This window comes from Rhinoderma darwinii, chromosome 3 (genome assembly GCF_050947455.1).
Source record: "Rhinoderma darwinii isolate aRhiDar2 chromosome 3, aRhiDar2.hap1, whole genome shotgun sequence".
Classification (NCBI taxonomy): domain Eukaryota; kingdom Metazoa; phylum Chordata; class Amphibia; order Anura; family Rhinodermatidae; genus Rhinoderma; species Rhinoderma darwinii.
In genome coordinates, this window is record NC_134689.1 from 2797174 (window position 1) to 2813708 (window position 16535).

Genomic DNA, 16535 nt, shown 5'->3' on the forward strand with positions numbered 1-16535 from the left:
TACTGCTCCTATATACAAGAATATAACTACTATAATACTTCCCCTATATACAAGAATATAACTACTATAATACTGCCCCTATATACAAGAATATAACTACTATAATACTGCTCCTATATACAAGAATATAACTACTATAATACTACCTCTATATACAAGAATATAACTACTATAATACTGCCCCCTATATACAAGAATATAACTACTATAATACTGTCCCTATATACAAGAATATAACTACTATAATACTGCTCCTATATACAAGAATATAACTACTATAATACTGCCCCCTATATACAAGAATATAACTACTATAATACTGCTCCTATATACAAGAATATAACTACTATAATACTGCCCCCAATATACAAGAATATAACTACTATAATACTGCTCCTATATACAGGAATATAACTACTATAATACTGCTCCTATATACAAGAATATAACTACTATAATACTGCTCCTATATACAAGAATATAACTACTATAATACTGCCCCCTATATACAAGAATATAACTACTATAATACTGCCCCTATATACAGGAATATAACTACTATAATACTGCCCCCTATATACAAGAATATAACTACTATGATACTGCCCCTATATACAAGAATATAACTACTATAATACTGCCCCTATATACAAGAATATAACTACTATAATACTGCCCCTATATACAAGAATATAACTACTATAATACTGCCCCTATATACAAGACTATAACTACTATAATACTGCTCCTATATACAAGTTTATAACTACTATAATACTGCTCCTATATACAAGTTTATAACTACTATAATACTGCCCCCTATATACAAGAATATAACTACTATAATACTGCCTCCTATATACAAGAATATAACTACTATAATACTGCCCCTATATACAAGAATATAACTACTATAATACTGCCCCCTATATACTAGAATATAACTACTATAATACTGCTCCTATATACAAGAATATAACTACTATAATACTGCCCCCTATATACAAGAATATAACTACTATAATACTGCTCCTATATACAAGAATATAACTACTATAATACTGCCCCTATATACAAGAATATAACTACTATAATACTGCTCCTATATACAAGAATATAACTACTATAATACTGCCTCCTATATACAAGAATATAACTACTATAATACTGCCCCCTATATACAAGAATATAACTACTATAATCCTGCTCCTATATACAAGAATATAACTGCTATAATACTGCCCCCTATGTACAAGAATATAACTACTAATACTGCCCCCTATGTACAAGAATATAACTACTAATACTACCCCTATATACAAGAATATAACTACTATAATACTGCTCCTATATACAAGAATATAACTACTATAATACTGCCCCCTATATACAAGAATATAACTACTATAATACTGCCCCCTATATACAAGAATATAACTACTATAATACTGCTCCTATATACAAGAATATAACTACTATAATACTGCTCCTATATACAAGAATATTACTACTATAATACTGCCCCTATATACAAGAATATTACTACTATAATACTGCCTCCTATATACAAGAATAGAACTACTATAATACTGCTCCTATATACAAGAATACAACTACTATAATACTGCCCCCTATATATAAGAATATAACTACTATAATACTGCTCCCTATATACAAGAATATAACTACTATAATACTGCCCCCTATATACAAGAATATAACTACTATAATACTGCTCCTATATACAAGAATATAACTACTATAATACTGCCCCTATATACAAGAATATAACTACTATAATACTGCTCCTATATACAGGAATATAACTACTATAATACTGCCCCTATATACAAGAATATAACTACTATAATACTGCCCCTATATACAAGAATATAACTACTATAATACTGCTCCTATATACAGGAATATAACTACTATAATACTGCCCCTATATACAAGAATATAACTACTATAATACTGCCCCTATATACAAGAATATAACTACTATAATACTGCCCCTATATACAAGAATATAACTACTATAATACTGCCCCCTATATACAGGAATATAACTACTATAATACTGCCCCTATATACAAGAATATAACTACTATAATACTGCCCCTATATACAAGAATATAACTACTATAATACTGCCTCCTATATACAAGAATATAACTACTATAATACTGCCCTTATATACAAGAATATAACTACTATAATACTGCCCCTATATACAAGAATATAACTACTATAATACTGCCCCCTATATACAAGAATATAACTACTATAATACTGCCACTATATACAAGAATATAACTACTATAATACTGCCCCCTATATACAAGAATATAACTACTATAATACTGCTCCCTATATACAAGAATATAACTACTATAATACTGCCCCTATATACAAGAATAGAACTACTATAATACTGCTCCTTTATACAAGAATATAACTACTATAATACTGCCCCTATATACAAGAATATAACTACTATAATACTGCTCCTATATACAAGAATATAACTACTATAATACTGACCCTATATAAAAGAATATAACTACTATAATACTGTCCCCTATATACAATAATATAACTACTATAATACTGCCCCCTATATACAAGAATATAACTACTATAATACTGCCCCTATATAAAATAATATAACTACTATAATACTGCCCCCTATATACAAGAATATAACTACTATAATACTGCTCCTATATACAAGAATATAACTACTATAATACTGCTCCCTATATACAAGAATATAACTACTATAATACTGCCCCTATATACAATAATATAACTACTATAATACTGCCCCCTATATACAAGAATATAACTACTATAATACTGCCCCCTATATACAAGAATATAACTACTATAATACTGCTCCTATATACAAGAATATAACTACTATAATACTGCCCCCTATATACAAGAATATAACTACTATAATACTGCTCCCTATATACAAGAATATAACTACTATAATACTGCCCCTATATACAAGAATATAACTACTATAATACTGCTCCTTTATACAAGAATATAACTACTATAATACTGCCCCTATATACAAGAATATAACTACTATAATACTGCTCCTATATACAAGAATATAACTACTATAATACTGCCTCCTATATACAAGAATATAACTACTATAATACTGCCTCCTATATACAAGAATATATCTACTATAATACTGCCCCCTATATACAAGAATATAACTACTATAATACTGCTCCTATATACAAGAATATAACTACTATAATACTGCCCCCTATATACAAGAATATAACTACTATAATACTGCCCCTATATACAAGAATATAACTACTATAATACTGCCCCTATATACAAAAATATAACTACTATAATACTGCCCCCTATATACAAGAATATAACTACTATAATACTGCCCCTATATACAAGAATATAACTACTATAATACTGCCCACTATATACAAGAATATAACTACTATAATACTGCCCCTATATACAAGAATATAACTACTATAATACTGCCCCCTATATACAAGAATATAACTACTATAATACTGCTCCTATATACAAGAATATAACTACTATAATACTGCTCCTATATACAAGAATATAACTACTATAATACTGCTCCTATATACAAGAATATAACTACTATAATACTGCCCCTATATACAAGAATATAACTACTATAATACTGCCCCTATATACAAGAATATAACTACTATAATACTGCCCCCTATATACAAGAATATAACTACTATAATACTGCACCCTATATACAAGAATATAACTACTATAATACTGCCCCCTATATACAAGAATATAACTACTATAATACTGCCCCTATATACAAGAATATAACTACTATAATACTGCTCCCTATGTACAAGAATATAACTACTATAATACTGCCCCTATGTACAAGAATATAACTGCTATAATACTGCTCTCTATGTACAAGAATATAACTACTATAATACTGTTCCCTATGTACAAGAATATAACTACTATAATACTGCCCCTATATACAAGAATATAACTACTATAATACTGCTCCTATATACAAGAATATAACTACTATAATACTGCCCCTATATACAAGAATATAACTACTATAATACTGCCCCTATGTACAAGAATATAACTGCTATAATACTGCTCTCTATGGATGTGTATATGTCTTCCTCGCGGGGGGTGACACCTGTGAGATTTTGTGTAGACTTCGGTTTCCACGTTTTGGTTTGTGACTCGTTTTTCGGGATCGTGGTTTTCAGGGTTCGGTTTTATATTTATTAGAGGAGGTTCAGATGTTGACGTGTCGCTGGTTCCTCGTGGGCTGTAGATGAGGATCTCTGCACAATATGGCGCCTATTTTGTTTTTGCGGTCGGTTTAGGGCTCTGTTCACATCATGTTTGGTGCAGCCGCCGGGAGACGCTCATGACATTTGCTATGAACGTCTGCTCGCTGGGGTCCGATGATTTAGGAAACTTCTCAGCGTTCTCTCTTTTCCTTGTTATCTGTGAATGTTCATTTTCCTATAATGAACCGGATATTTTTGGATACCTCCCCCCACCGGACAGATACGGCGCAGGAGCTCATGTTCTTTGAAGCCATATGTTAATCCTTCTGGGGCGGCTCTGTGGATGCGGACCGGCGCCGGACCGGCTGGTGTCAGGAGTCTGGGATGAGCGTGCACGCCTCCAGCGTAATTCCCTCTCTACGCAACACAGGCCCCGGGAACACGTGGAGGTATAAAAGAGCAGCGCGGAGCCCCCCCTAGAGCAGCGTGGAGCCCCCCCTAGAGCAGCGTGGAGCCCCCCCTAGAGCAGCGTGGAGCCCCCCCTAGAGCAGCGCGGAGCCCCCGGCCCTGGTTTGGGTTTTGAAGTTTCAAAATAAATAAATGACGTTTTCCAATACTTCGGGTTCTGCTGCCGCTTCTTCTCGCCGGGCAGATGTAAGTTTTGAGGTCCTGATACAAAATCCAGAATGTGCCCCACAATTATCACACCAGCCCCTGCACCCCTTATAGTGGCCCCTGTGGCCGAGCGATCGTAGATCACGTGTCACCTGGATCGGGAGCAGCTGGAGGTCTCATCAACGTAAAACTGCAAATTCTGTGTTTGTGGAATTTTCCATGTATGAGACGCGCCGTTTTTCTCTGTTATCAGCTGTTTCAGGCTCGAGATGTTGAGCACAGGATCCTTTCGTGAGACATTCTCCTCCTAGTCAGGGGTACGGTGCAGGCCCCCGGACTCAGGAGTTTTTCATGGGGTCCTGTGATTGGTACGGGGTCCGGATGAGGGTTTGGGGGGCATTATGTGTGTTCACTGACTTGTGTTTGGATTGGCAGTGCCTGCGCCCCAGGAGGGGGGGGGGGTAACAGGGCATTTTGCTCTGGCCCAGGATACTGAATCTTTGTACCGGGTGAAGGAAAGCCTCTGGCGCCGCTGATCTCGTACATCTGTCTGTCCATGTTTTCCTGGGTCGCTCTGTTGTGGCGGCGCTGGTGGTGAGGGGGTTAATCCGTCAGTGTCTGGCGCTCGGCGATCATCGCTGTTTAGTATAATAACGTGAAGTGTTTGTGATCGCGGCTGGAAGTATCTGAAGACGCGGCGGCTCTTATGTCAGGAGCGTAAATCTTCCTGTCCGCGCCGGCCGCGTAACGGAGTCCTGGAAATAAAATATACAAATTCCTGGGGGGGGCACGATGGCGAAACGCGATTAACTCTGTGCGCTACGGTCACTAGTCCTATACAGAGCGCCCCTAAAATAAGACACGAGCCGTCCTCTAGAGGGCGCTATAATGTCTGCCATGTTGATTGTTGCTTTCCCTGTCTGGGTGACTTGAGGGCTTTCCCAGGCTCCTGCACGGCAGATATCGATGTATATTATACCGTCCGATCTGGAAAAGCTGGGTCACAATACTACAGATGCCGCTCGGCGGCCACGTTCACTTTTCACCCAGCTTTCCCAGAAGCGGATCTATCACTAAGGACCACTCGACGACTACTCTGGGATTTCTGACCAGTTTTAAGATCTCTGCTTGCTTTCAGTGAATGAGTCTTATTTACACCTAGACGCTGAAAATCCATCCTGTCCCTTTACTTATCACAGCTGAGGGGTTGTTACTCGGGAGTCCTGACCCTTTACCTCTACACTGGACACAATTCTGGTACATTTTACCTTCACTGATACATTGTAACAAACCATCAGGACGGGAGAGATTTGTGCTGCTGCTGTGTTTAGCTTATGACGGACGTCTTACGTGACCGCCGAGAGGAGTCGTTATTTGCATGCGGCGCGGTTAAAGGGGCAGATGTTGAGATCTCCAGATCCGGCCATTATCCGCAGCAGACGCTCTGGAGTCACAGGCCGTGGCTGACCCACTGTGACGAGTCCTCAGAGATTCAAATCAGATGGCAAAAAATAGTCCATATTTGCATGATGTTCGCCACGCCGCGTCCTCCGCTCGCTCCCTCTTCCTCTTTCGTAAGCCTCAACTCCTAAATAGAAGTCATTGAGGTCACTTTTTTTTAAAGGGCCAGTAACCCCCACAGTCCGGTGCTTATAATAGTGCGGGGAGCGGTTTTATGGATCGCAGCAATCTTCTGAGACGGGCTGGTGGTTTAGACTACCTCAGACTCCAATAAACGATGCAGCTAAGCTGTAGTCATTGATCATAGCTGCGCCCTAATGGAGCAGTGCTGCAGTATAAAGCATAGTCGGTGATCTCGCACCTCCATCCTTGGTTACGATCGTTGCAGTGGCTCTGCACAAGTTGTGATGCCTCCCCCGCTCCCATGTCCCTTAACAACTAGGCTGGTTTTCAGAACTCTGGGAAAGCTGGGTGATCACCAAAATTCCTGACATTGAAGCTACCACAAGAGTAGTCACCCAGCTTTTCCAGGCACGGATATATATTATTTTGAACAGTGTAAGCCTTGATTTTCCTGGGGACCATGGCGTCTTTGGGTGCATGTGGTCAGGGGGCGTCCAGTACTGTCACTGCTGGGGCTTCGTTACCTCGTGTGACCGGTTCCTGTTTCTCTGCCGCTTCCTGACTGATTCTGAGAATTCTCTTTGTATATAAGACGATTTGCTTCTCTTCCACCGTTTACATGTTGTGGTTTCTGTAGCTGCGGAGTGTGAGCGCAGGACGGACGCTGCCGCCACGGGTGATGTCCAGCTGCAGCTCCCCCCCCCCCCTCAGTAAACCAGAAACGAGTGCTGCCCCCCACAAGAAAGTAAATACTTGATCATATAAATCCAGCCCCGTTCCTGCTGCTCGGCGTGTCAGTCTTCACTGTAGATCTTGCATTCTATTCATGAAGTAAGACGCTGAGGAAGAACACAAAACTTTACCATATCTGAATGTGTTGTAAGGTGTGACCCCTCGACACGGGTCTATGTGCAGCCAGATCAAATAATGTACGGGCCAGTGTTTATTCAGGAGTCCAGGAAAGCTGGGTGACTTTTTTTTAATTTTTTTATTTAATTTTTTAGAACAAAAATTGATGTGACCCATAAACTGCGGCATCTGTTGTGTAAAATACTCCGGCAGCGGAGATTAACCCTGCGTTGTGTTCTGATATTTCAGGAGATTTGCGCTGACGATCGTCCAGAGACTGCGGATGTGACCAGGTCGGGATCCTCTGGCATTTGTTCTGTATTTTCTCTGCTGTTTCTTGTATTCTAATAATTATATGTTGTTGTTGTTGTTGTTGTTTTCGCAGCATTTCTGTGAATTCTCAGACCTCAGCGGATGACACGTCCCATCCCCTCGATCACACCCTCACGTCATCTGGTCAGTGGCTGTCCCTTTAAGAGGGTGGTGGGGGGGATGTGTAGGGACCGGCTGCCCGGGACCAGTGATTGTTTATTTTCAGTCCTTTCCTTTTAGTCTCTTGTTCTGGTCTTTCTTTTCTTTTCACACAAAGTTAAAGAAAAATAATTCTGTTGGTTCCTGCCAGGACTCCTCTGCACTACAACACCCCCCATCTGTCAGTCATGTGACCTCATATCTGAGCCCCCGTAATCAAACATCCACTAGGGGAGCACTGCATATGTATTTATATTGCTTCCATTAACTTTAATGGGAAATGTATATATCTGTATGTAGTGAGCTCCCCCTAGTGGTGACTGCAGGCAGCAGAATGTTATCATGTTACTCTATGGGAGCTGTATATATCTATATGTAGTGAGCTCCCCCTAGTGGTGACTGCAGGCAGTAGAATGTTATGTCATTATATGGGAGCTGTATATATATCTGTATGTAGTGAGCTCCCCCTAGTGGTGGCTGCAGGCAGCAGAATGTTATCATGTAACTCTATGGGAGCTGTATATATATCTGTATGTAGTGAGCTCCCCCTAGTGGTGACTGCAGGCAGTAGAATGTTATGTCATTATATGGGAGCTGTATATATATCTGTATGTAGTGAGCTCCCCCTAGTGGTGGCTGCAGGAAGTAGAATGTTATCATGTAACTCTATGGGAGCTGTATGTATCTGTATGTAGTGAGCTCCCCCTAGTGGTGGCTGCAGGCAGCAGAATGTTATCATGTAACTCTATGGGAGCTGTATATATATCTGTATGTAGTGAGCTCCCCCTAGTGGTGACTGCAGGCAGCAAAAATTTGAATTTCACTAAAAGAGAAGTAAAGTAAAAGATTGACAAAGATTTAAGATTTTCTGTAGATTTAACTAAACTCCAGAACTCCGGAGTAATTTATTTTTTTGCTTCCAGTCATCACAATAGACGAGATTTGGGTTTAGAATTTGCGCGGTTGTGGCTGCGGTGATCGCGAGCTTTATGTGGGCGTGGCTATTAGTCAATTTTGAATGGGAAAGCAACAAAGTATCTCTGCCTGCCGTTTATTTAAAGACACAGGTCCTGATATCTGACAATTTGCACGGCTCCTTTAACTGGTTGCCGACACAGGACGAGTATGCTCGTCCTGAGCGGCGAGCACTTCGCGCATTAGGACGAGCATACTCGTCCTGTGTGACAGCCGTCCCTGCCGTCTCTGTGTGTGCGATCGAGAGCGGGGCAACGGCTGTAATATACAGCCACGGCCCCGCTCTGACAGCGGAGAGGAGAGAAACATCTTCTCTCCGCTGTTAACCCTTTGAACGCCGCGATGACAGCTGATCGCGGCGTTCAAAGAGAGGGGACTGCACATTGATCGCGTCACAGAAAATAACTGTGACGCGATCAAAGCCCACAACTCGTATGGCCAGACAGCCCAGGGTCCAGTGAAGGACCCCAGGGCTGTCTGAACATATTTCCTGTTGTTAGGGCATACTGAGGTATGCCCTAACAACTGCCTGTGTACGATCAGTAACAGGCTAATGTACTGGCATATAGATCTATGCCAGTACATTACAGTTACAAAATAAAAATCAAAATGATAAATCCCTTTATGGGATTAACAAAAAAAGTTAAATGAATGTAAAAAAAAAATAATGGTAAATAAATAAATAAAAAGTAAATAAAATACACAGAAATACACATTTTTTATAATAAATAAACTTTGTAAAATATAAGTCCCAAAACATGAAATAATATGGACATATTTGGTATCGCCACGACCGTAACAACGTGTACAACAAATGTATACCATTATTTATGATGATCGGTGTATGGTGTAAAAAAAAAAATATTAAAACTGCTGCGCAACTGCTTTTTTTCTGCATTTTAATCTAATTAAAAATTTATAGAAATTAAACGATAATGTATTTGTACCAAAAAATGGTACCTACATAAAGTACAACTCGTCCCGCAAAAAACAAAGTCTCATACAACTATGTCGTACAAAAAATAAAAGCGTTATGGGCGTCGGGATGCAAAGAGGGAAATGTAAAAAAAATTGCTCTGTCCTCAAGGCTAAAATTGGCCGTGTCCTTAAGGGGTTAATTGCTCATCCGGCTCTTTGGTCTCTCAAACGTCAATATTATTAATTACAACACGCGCCGCTGATCTCTGTAATTAAGCGATTGCTGATTATGCGGCGGTTTGTCCTGTGCACACGAGCGAGGCGTCCGGTATTAAAGGGATATTGTGCTCATGTAACATGAGGGCTGCTCTGGAGATTTCCACAACGCTCTACTAATCGGCCTACCCCGAAACCCCAACGTTCCAGCTCTGCTGCATCGCTCTCTCATAACCTATACAGCTCCCATGAGGACAGTCAGGAGTCTGGGAAAGTAGAATGGCCGCTTACAGTGATAAATTAGCGGGGGATGTGGCTGCGCCTGCATAGTCGGGGGATCACTCCTCTAATATGGCCGCCACTTTAGCTCTTACGTGTCACCCAGCTTTCCCAGGGACAGATAGTCTGACAGAAGACGACTCCAGGATTTTAGGGAGGGGGGAGGTTCTCATCATAAACTCCGTATCAATGATCCATTAACCCTATTCTCCATGTAGCAGAGGCCGACGCCGAATTGACAGCAATGCGACAAAAAGGCTTCGATACGGGAAATAAAAGCTGCGCCGAAAAGGAAGATGCGGTGGAAGGTTCAGCAAATGATGGTAAATATCTGGACAATGAATCGTACAGGAGTCACCCGAGTATCTGACGGCCTCGTTCACATCTGCGCTGGTTTTTCGTTCCTCTGTTCCGTCCAAGTCGGAGCCATTGCGTCACGGACACCGCGCCCGATAGAACCCATTGATTTTAATTGGTTCCATCAGGGTTTCTCTGAGGTGTCCGTCGTTTTCCCGGAAGAAATAGCGCAGCACAAAGCGGTGACCTCATCCTGACGACGACGACTACTTTATTATTATTGTTATTTCTTCCTGAGACTCGGCAGCGATCGTGCCAGAATGTCGCGGTAAAATGTGGATTGTCCAGATTTACTATGAATATTTCTCTCTTGCAGCCTCTTCCATAAAACACATATCTGGAGACGGTTCCAAACATGGCGGCTCTGTGAGTAGATTCAATACTGATTTTCTATATGAATTGTAGGACTACAACCCTCAGCAAACTGACCGCTGAGGAGATCCCGCCCCCTCTTCCAGTATAATATCCAGGATTCCCGGAGTCTGATATGCGGCTCAAATTACAGGACCGTTGCGTGACACGTTTATTAAATTTGACTTTTTTTCCACTTTTTTAGGAATCTTCACATGTGAAGCCGGAGAACGAGAAGCGGCCGCCCGTATCGGAAGGTGAGAGTCTGAGTTGTAGCTTTTCTGATGTGTGAACGGGTACAGGAGACCCCCCCCCCCCCCCACACCACCACCTCAATAATCGACATTTTTACTGTAGGCTGTAAACTGCTTTCTATAATGGTCTGGGCTTGTACTGACCTCTAGTGGCCAATGGGAGAATTGCAATATTTTACCACTTCTCTATAAAGGGACGGACCGGCACAAATCGTATTCACGTTACATTGTAAAGAATCGGCTGCGACTCTCGGCGATCCTGCGATCAACTTATAGACTCAAACAGGAGGGGGATCACTTGGGCGCTGTGTGGCCTAGGCCTGAAGAGCAGCTCCAGCACTACTGACATTACTGCTGTGGTGGTCTGTGGCCCCCGGGCCCCGTGTTTATTTACAACCTCTGACGTTTTTGCTCCGTCTTCTGTAGGATCCTCGGCTGCGTCTCTAGCGATGAATTCCCAGTTTGCGGAGGAGAACCAGTAAGTGTCGGTGGAATCTTCTGTTTTACTCCTGAATATTTTTTTTCTTTTATTCTAAATTTAATATCCGTTTTTTTGTTTTTTTTGCAGCGCAAATAATGAGAAGGAGATGGAGGTGAGTCCCGCGCACCAGCGGAAGGAAGGCGCTTTATCCTCTTCACGGTGACCGGAAGTCAATGACTCATAAGAACTGTGAAACTTTTACGGCTAATGAGTTACATCGTGTTCTACGCTCCAATCACATCCAGAGCTGCATTTAAAAAAAACTGCTTTCTTCTGTTGGCTCTGAGCTCACATCTTGAAGCAGCTCCTGCTGTTCCAATATCTGTACAGATTAGTGGCCCCTGAACTGTGGCTCTCCAGTTGTTGTAAAACTACTACAACCCCTAGCGTGCTCCGACAGCAGCATAGGATGCTCTGCTGATTTGCATTATGGGGGATGTAGTGTTTGGACCGGGCGCAGCAGAGAAACCACAAGTCCCACAATGCAATGAGTATTTTGGTTTTACTTCGTTTGTGTTACATCATGTTCTTCTACTCCAGTAACATCCAGAGCTGCACTTATAATTTCTCCCAGGTGCCACGTATAATCCAGCAGCTTTGTGCTGACAGACGTGCCACTAATAGATCATCCGACATCCCAGAATGCACTGCTCTCCTGCGTTACTTCCTTGAATATTTTATTTTCTCTTTTCTTTACGTTGCCCTGTGTATACACTACATCTCCCATCATGCACCACAACGGGACACTGAACCAGCAGGAGGTGGTGGGGCTGTAAAGCCTGAGAGCTAGTGGAAAACCAGCAGAGTTATGAATGCAGCTCTGGATGTGATTGGAGTATAAATGTTTTATTTCTTTTTAGACTGAATTCTTGCGTCTTTCCCTCGGATTCAAGTGCGACATCTTTACGTTGGAGAAGCGGCTGCGTCTTGAAGAAAGGTCGAGAGATTTAGCTGAAGAAAATCTCAAGAAGGAGCTGGCGAGCTGCGAGAAACTGCTGGAGGTCGGTGCGGAAATAAATAAGTGCAATATTTCAATGCGGAGTATCGCGATTATGTTTGGCCCGTCTGTTCTTTGTGATGACGCTGAGGCGCGAGGTTCTCCGTGCCTCGGTGATGTCAGGGAATTGATAGGCTGGATTCTCCTGTGACTCCGCCCACACAATGGCGGACATTGTATACTGATACTTGGCTCCCGGCCGCAGGCGCTGACGCCGCTCTGTGAGGAGGATAATCAGACGCACGAGATCGTCAAGAAGCTGGAGAAAAGTTTACAGTTCCTGAACCAGCACACGGCGCGAGTCGCCAGCCGATCGGAGATGTTGGGCGCCATTCACCAGGTGAGAGGTGAAAATGAACACTTCCTATAAGTCAGGTGAAAAGGCGATTCTGATCTGAAAATGGCGCAAAATTGTCTCCACCGCAAGATCAACGTGCAAAAAAAATAATCAGTGTGTGCGGTTTTATATAAATGGCGCTTAATCGTATAACGAGTTCTGCAACTTTCTGATGAACCATTTTCAAGATCTTTGCTTGCTGTCAGTAAACGGGAAAGTTTTTTTATATCCAGAGACTGAAAACGTGTCCTGATCTGATACTTCTCACAGCTGGGGATTTGTTACAATGTATCCAGCCGCGAAATTCCTCCTATGAGCCAAAAGAAGCAGCAGTCTCTCTCCTGTCCTGATAGTTTGCAACAATGTATTAGTGCTGGTACAATATATCAGTCTGGAGTCAAGGCTGTTCAGCTCACAGGATTGTCTAGACTGATACCTTGTAACAAACCCTCAGCTGTAAGATTTTATTTTTTTTTAAGGTAAGGACTGATTTTCAGCTTCTGAATGTTTCCCTTCACTGACAGCAAGCAGATCTTGACAATGTTGAGGACGTATAATAGAAAGTTTCAGAAGTTTTCCTTCCACAATGATGCAGTTTGGTTTATATAACGCTAGAAATCCTCTTTGGCCCCGCCCCGTTTCTTGAATATGTCGCCGCTGGTGACGCAACTTGCCCCTAAACGGTGAATTTGTGCCCCTGATTTTCTCGTCTTGAGGCCGCTGGTCCGGTCGGCTTTTTCCTTTTACCATCTTTGTATTTCAGGAAAGCCGAGTCAGTAAAGCGGTGGAGGTCATGATCCAGCATGTCGAGAACCTGAAGCGAATGTACGCCAAAGAGCACGCGGAGCTGGAGGAGCTGCGGGAGGTCATGCTGCAGAACGACCGCTCCAGCACCACGGACAGAGGTGAGGGCCCTCGTTCAGAGAAGCGCTCACAGTGACCCCTACAGGCCGGAAGTAAATGTAACTCTGCTGTCTGTTCTGTTGCAGAGGATCCCCTCAAGTCGGCGTCTTCTATAGCGAGTAAGGTAAATCCAGGGATGTGCGGAGCGGCCGGGTCTCGGGTTCTTTCTCTCGTCTCCATTGTGAACCTCCCCTTCTCTGTGGCAGGTGTCACCAGCCAGGAGAGTCAGCATGCCAGCGTACCCCCGAGGCATCGGCACCGGATCACCCATGGTATCTCAATCTGTGCACAAATCATTCGTCAATGTACAGGGTCTTCTATAAATCGTAACCCGCGTATCCTGAAAAGACTGAACAGACTTGGTGTTTCAAGTCTCCACCATTTTCAGGACCTCCTGGATGTAAACAATTTTTCCATTATCTGACAGCAAGCGGAGGCTGAAATCCATCCTGACCTAATACTTCTCACAGCTTTGTTACAATCTTATTCAGTCTAGATAGTCCTGCGAGCCAAACCGCCCGGACCCCAGACTGATACATTGTAACAAACAGGAGGGAGATTTGTGCTGCTGATGTCTTTACCTCGGATTATCCAGACTGGATATAATGGTAGCAAACTCTCAGCTGTGACAAGTATGACTGTTTCTATTCATTGACAGCAAGCCATTGTATATTATAAAGTTGCAGAACTTTTCAGAAGATGATGGTTAAGCTGGAGAACCCCTTTAGGACCGCAGATCAAGCCGCTATGTCTGGACCCACCTTGTTGCGAATATTAGGGGGGGAGGGCCAGTAGTCAGAAGACGGCAGATCCCATGCTGAATATTTTATGTCAATGCCACTTAGAGCGCCACCTAGTGACCCCACGGGTGCTGCGTTCATGTTCTCCATCACCTGCAGGTCCAATGCTGAGGATTTATTTTTGATGATTACATTGAGTTTTGTACAATGTCTCGCAGACTTTGATTGTAAGACGGATATTTTCTTCCCCCGCAGGACTTATTTGGAGGAGACAAACATGATGGAAAATTACAGCACCGGAGATCAAACAGCTGGTGAGCGGTGATCTGTTTACTAGTCGAGTGATCGGGGCGGTTCATGGGGTGGTAATGGGGATCTTTCAGTTTCTCTTCACTACAGGGATTGTATGGGCCCTTTAAATGAGCGCCGATCAAAGAGAAATCTTGTCGATCGGCGCTCGTTTGCTCCTTTTACAGGATCGGTTATGTATGGGGATGAGCGATCGATCGATCGTACATTTCCATCATGTCGGCAGCACATCTCCCTGAAACATGTTGTTTCGGCAGAAGGTGCCGGGACTTCTGTAAGTTCAATTCAGATGAATGAAACTGAAAACTTCTGCAACAAAATCTGCTGCATGTGACTGTACCCTTATAAGGGGAAACAGTCAGCAGGGAGATTTCTGTACTTTATTTGCTTTATTTGAAGTAATGGGGCCCCTTTAAATACAACCTTATAACCTTTGTGCCCCGCAGGAAGCTGGTGGGTTCCAGGCAGAATGAGAACCGTCCGACGCTCCAGCGCTTTGTTGACAATTACAACCGTCCGGAGCCACCCGAAGAGAACGCCATAAAGGAGTAAGTGGTAACGAAGACGCGTTACACTGAGTGACCCCCCCCCCCCTCTGCGTGTCACATTCTAGATCTATCTGATGGTCCAGCCCCGGCCAATTCTTCCTGCGGCTGTAGCAGAGGCTGCAGTTATGTTTTCTATTCAGAACAAATCTGGAGAAGTTAGCTACTTCCTCCCTCCCTCCCTCCCTCACTGATGTCACCGTTCTGCTGCTCTTCTACTCCTGCACAGTGACCGGGTCGGTAGGGATCACATTCTTCGCTATCCCTGGCAATCACAGCGAAGGCGGGCTCTCTATAGTGACCCAGTGACAGATAAAGCCGCTCCTTGAGAGCTAATATGGCTGACAATAGTGGGCGACCGTCTCATATACAAAAGTGTCATAAAATATAAACCCCAAAGAGAACCAACCCCCACCCTCCAATCTCCTGACCTCCGTTGTAATGAAAATTTGTCTGCGTTTACTTGACCAGGGATGAGCCGAGTCCGGAACTAATGGAGGATTTAAAGGAAGAGCGAGTCCGGAAATATAGCTACATCCCGGACACCCTCCCCCCAACAAAGTCCGACTCCACGTAAGTTTAACGTGACTTTTTAAGTTGAGGCGATGAAGTAGAAATGACCATGATGAAGAAAAAGGGAGTATGTATGCTTATACTCCAGTCACACCCAAATCTGCATTCCTAATTCTGATTGTGGGAGTCCAAGCAACAAACCCTTGTGATCCCATAATGCACTGCTCTCTGCTGCTCTGTACAGCGTCAGGTGTGAACACTACATCTCCCAGAATACAAATTGGAGAGCGGATGTTCTTCTAGACACTGATCAAGCAGGAGGCTTACTTGGAGATGTGAGGTCAGCGCTGACAGGAAATTTTGGATGCAGCTTTGGAAGTGACTGGAGTATAAAAATGCAACCCAAAATTAGTAAAATAATCTACATGTTGATATCTGATCCAGTTTTGGGGTTTAGGAGCGGGGGATGTGTATTTCTTGTATATTATTGCGCTTTGTCATTGTCGCCTCCACTATTTGCAG

General features: G+C 42.6%; 1 protein-coding gene across 1 annotated transcript in view; it reads left to right on the top strand.

Annotated features, from left to right (window-relative positions):
- The window catches only part of IRAG2 (inositol 1,4,5-triphosphate receptor associated 2), a 51540-nt gene that overhangs the window by 34466 nt on the left and 539 nt on the right, over positions 1-16535 (top strand). The window contains exons 24-38 of the mRNA XM_075855652.1: positions 7617-7660; positions 7753-7823; positions 10445-10549; positions 10900-10949; positions 11140-11191; positions 11615-11666; positions 11757-11781; positions 12530-12670; positions 12872-13006; positions 13767-13908; positions 13993-14030; positions 14113-14178; positions 14902-14960; positions 15402-15503; positions 15972-16073. Coding sequence (XP_075711767.1) covers positions 7617-7660; positions 7753-7823; positions 10445-10549; positions 10900-10949; positions 11140-11191; positions 11615-11666; positions 11757-11781; positions 12530-12670; positions 12872-13006; positions 13767-13908; positions 13993-14030; positions 14113-14178; positions 14902-14960; positions 15402-15503; positions 15972-16073 — 1184 coding nt within the window. The remainder of the gene's footprint in view (positions 1-7616; positions 7661-7752; positions 7824-10444; positions 10550-10899; positions 10950-11139; positions 11192-11614; positions 11667-11756; positions 11782-12529; positions 12671-12871; positions 13007-13766; positions 13909-13992; positions 14031-14112; positions 14179-14901; positions 14961-15401; positions 15504-15971; positions 16074-16535) is intronic.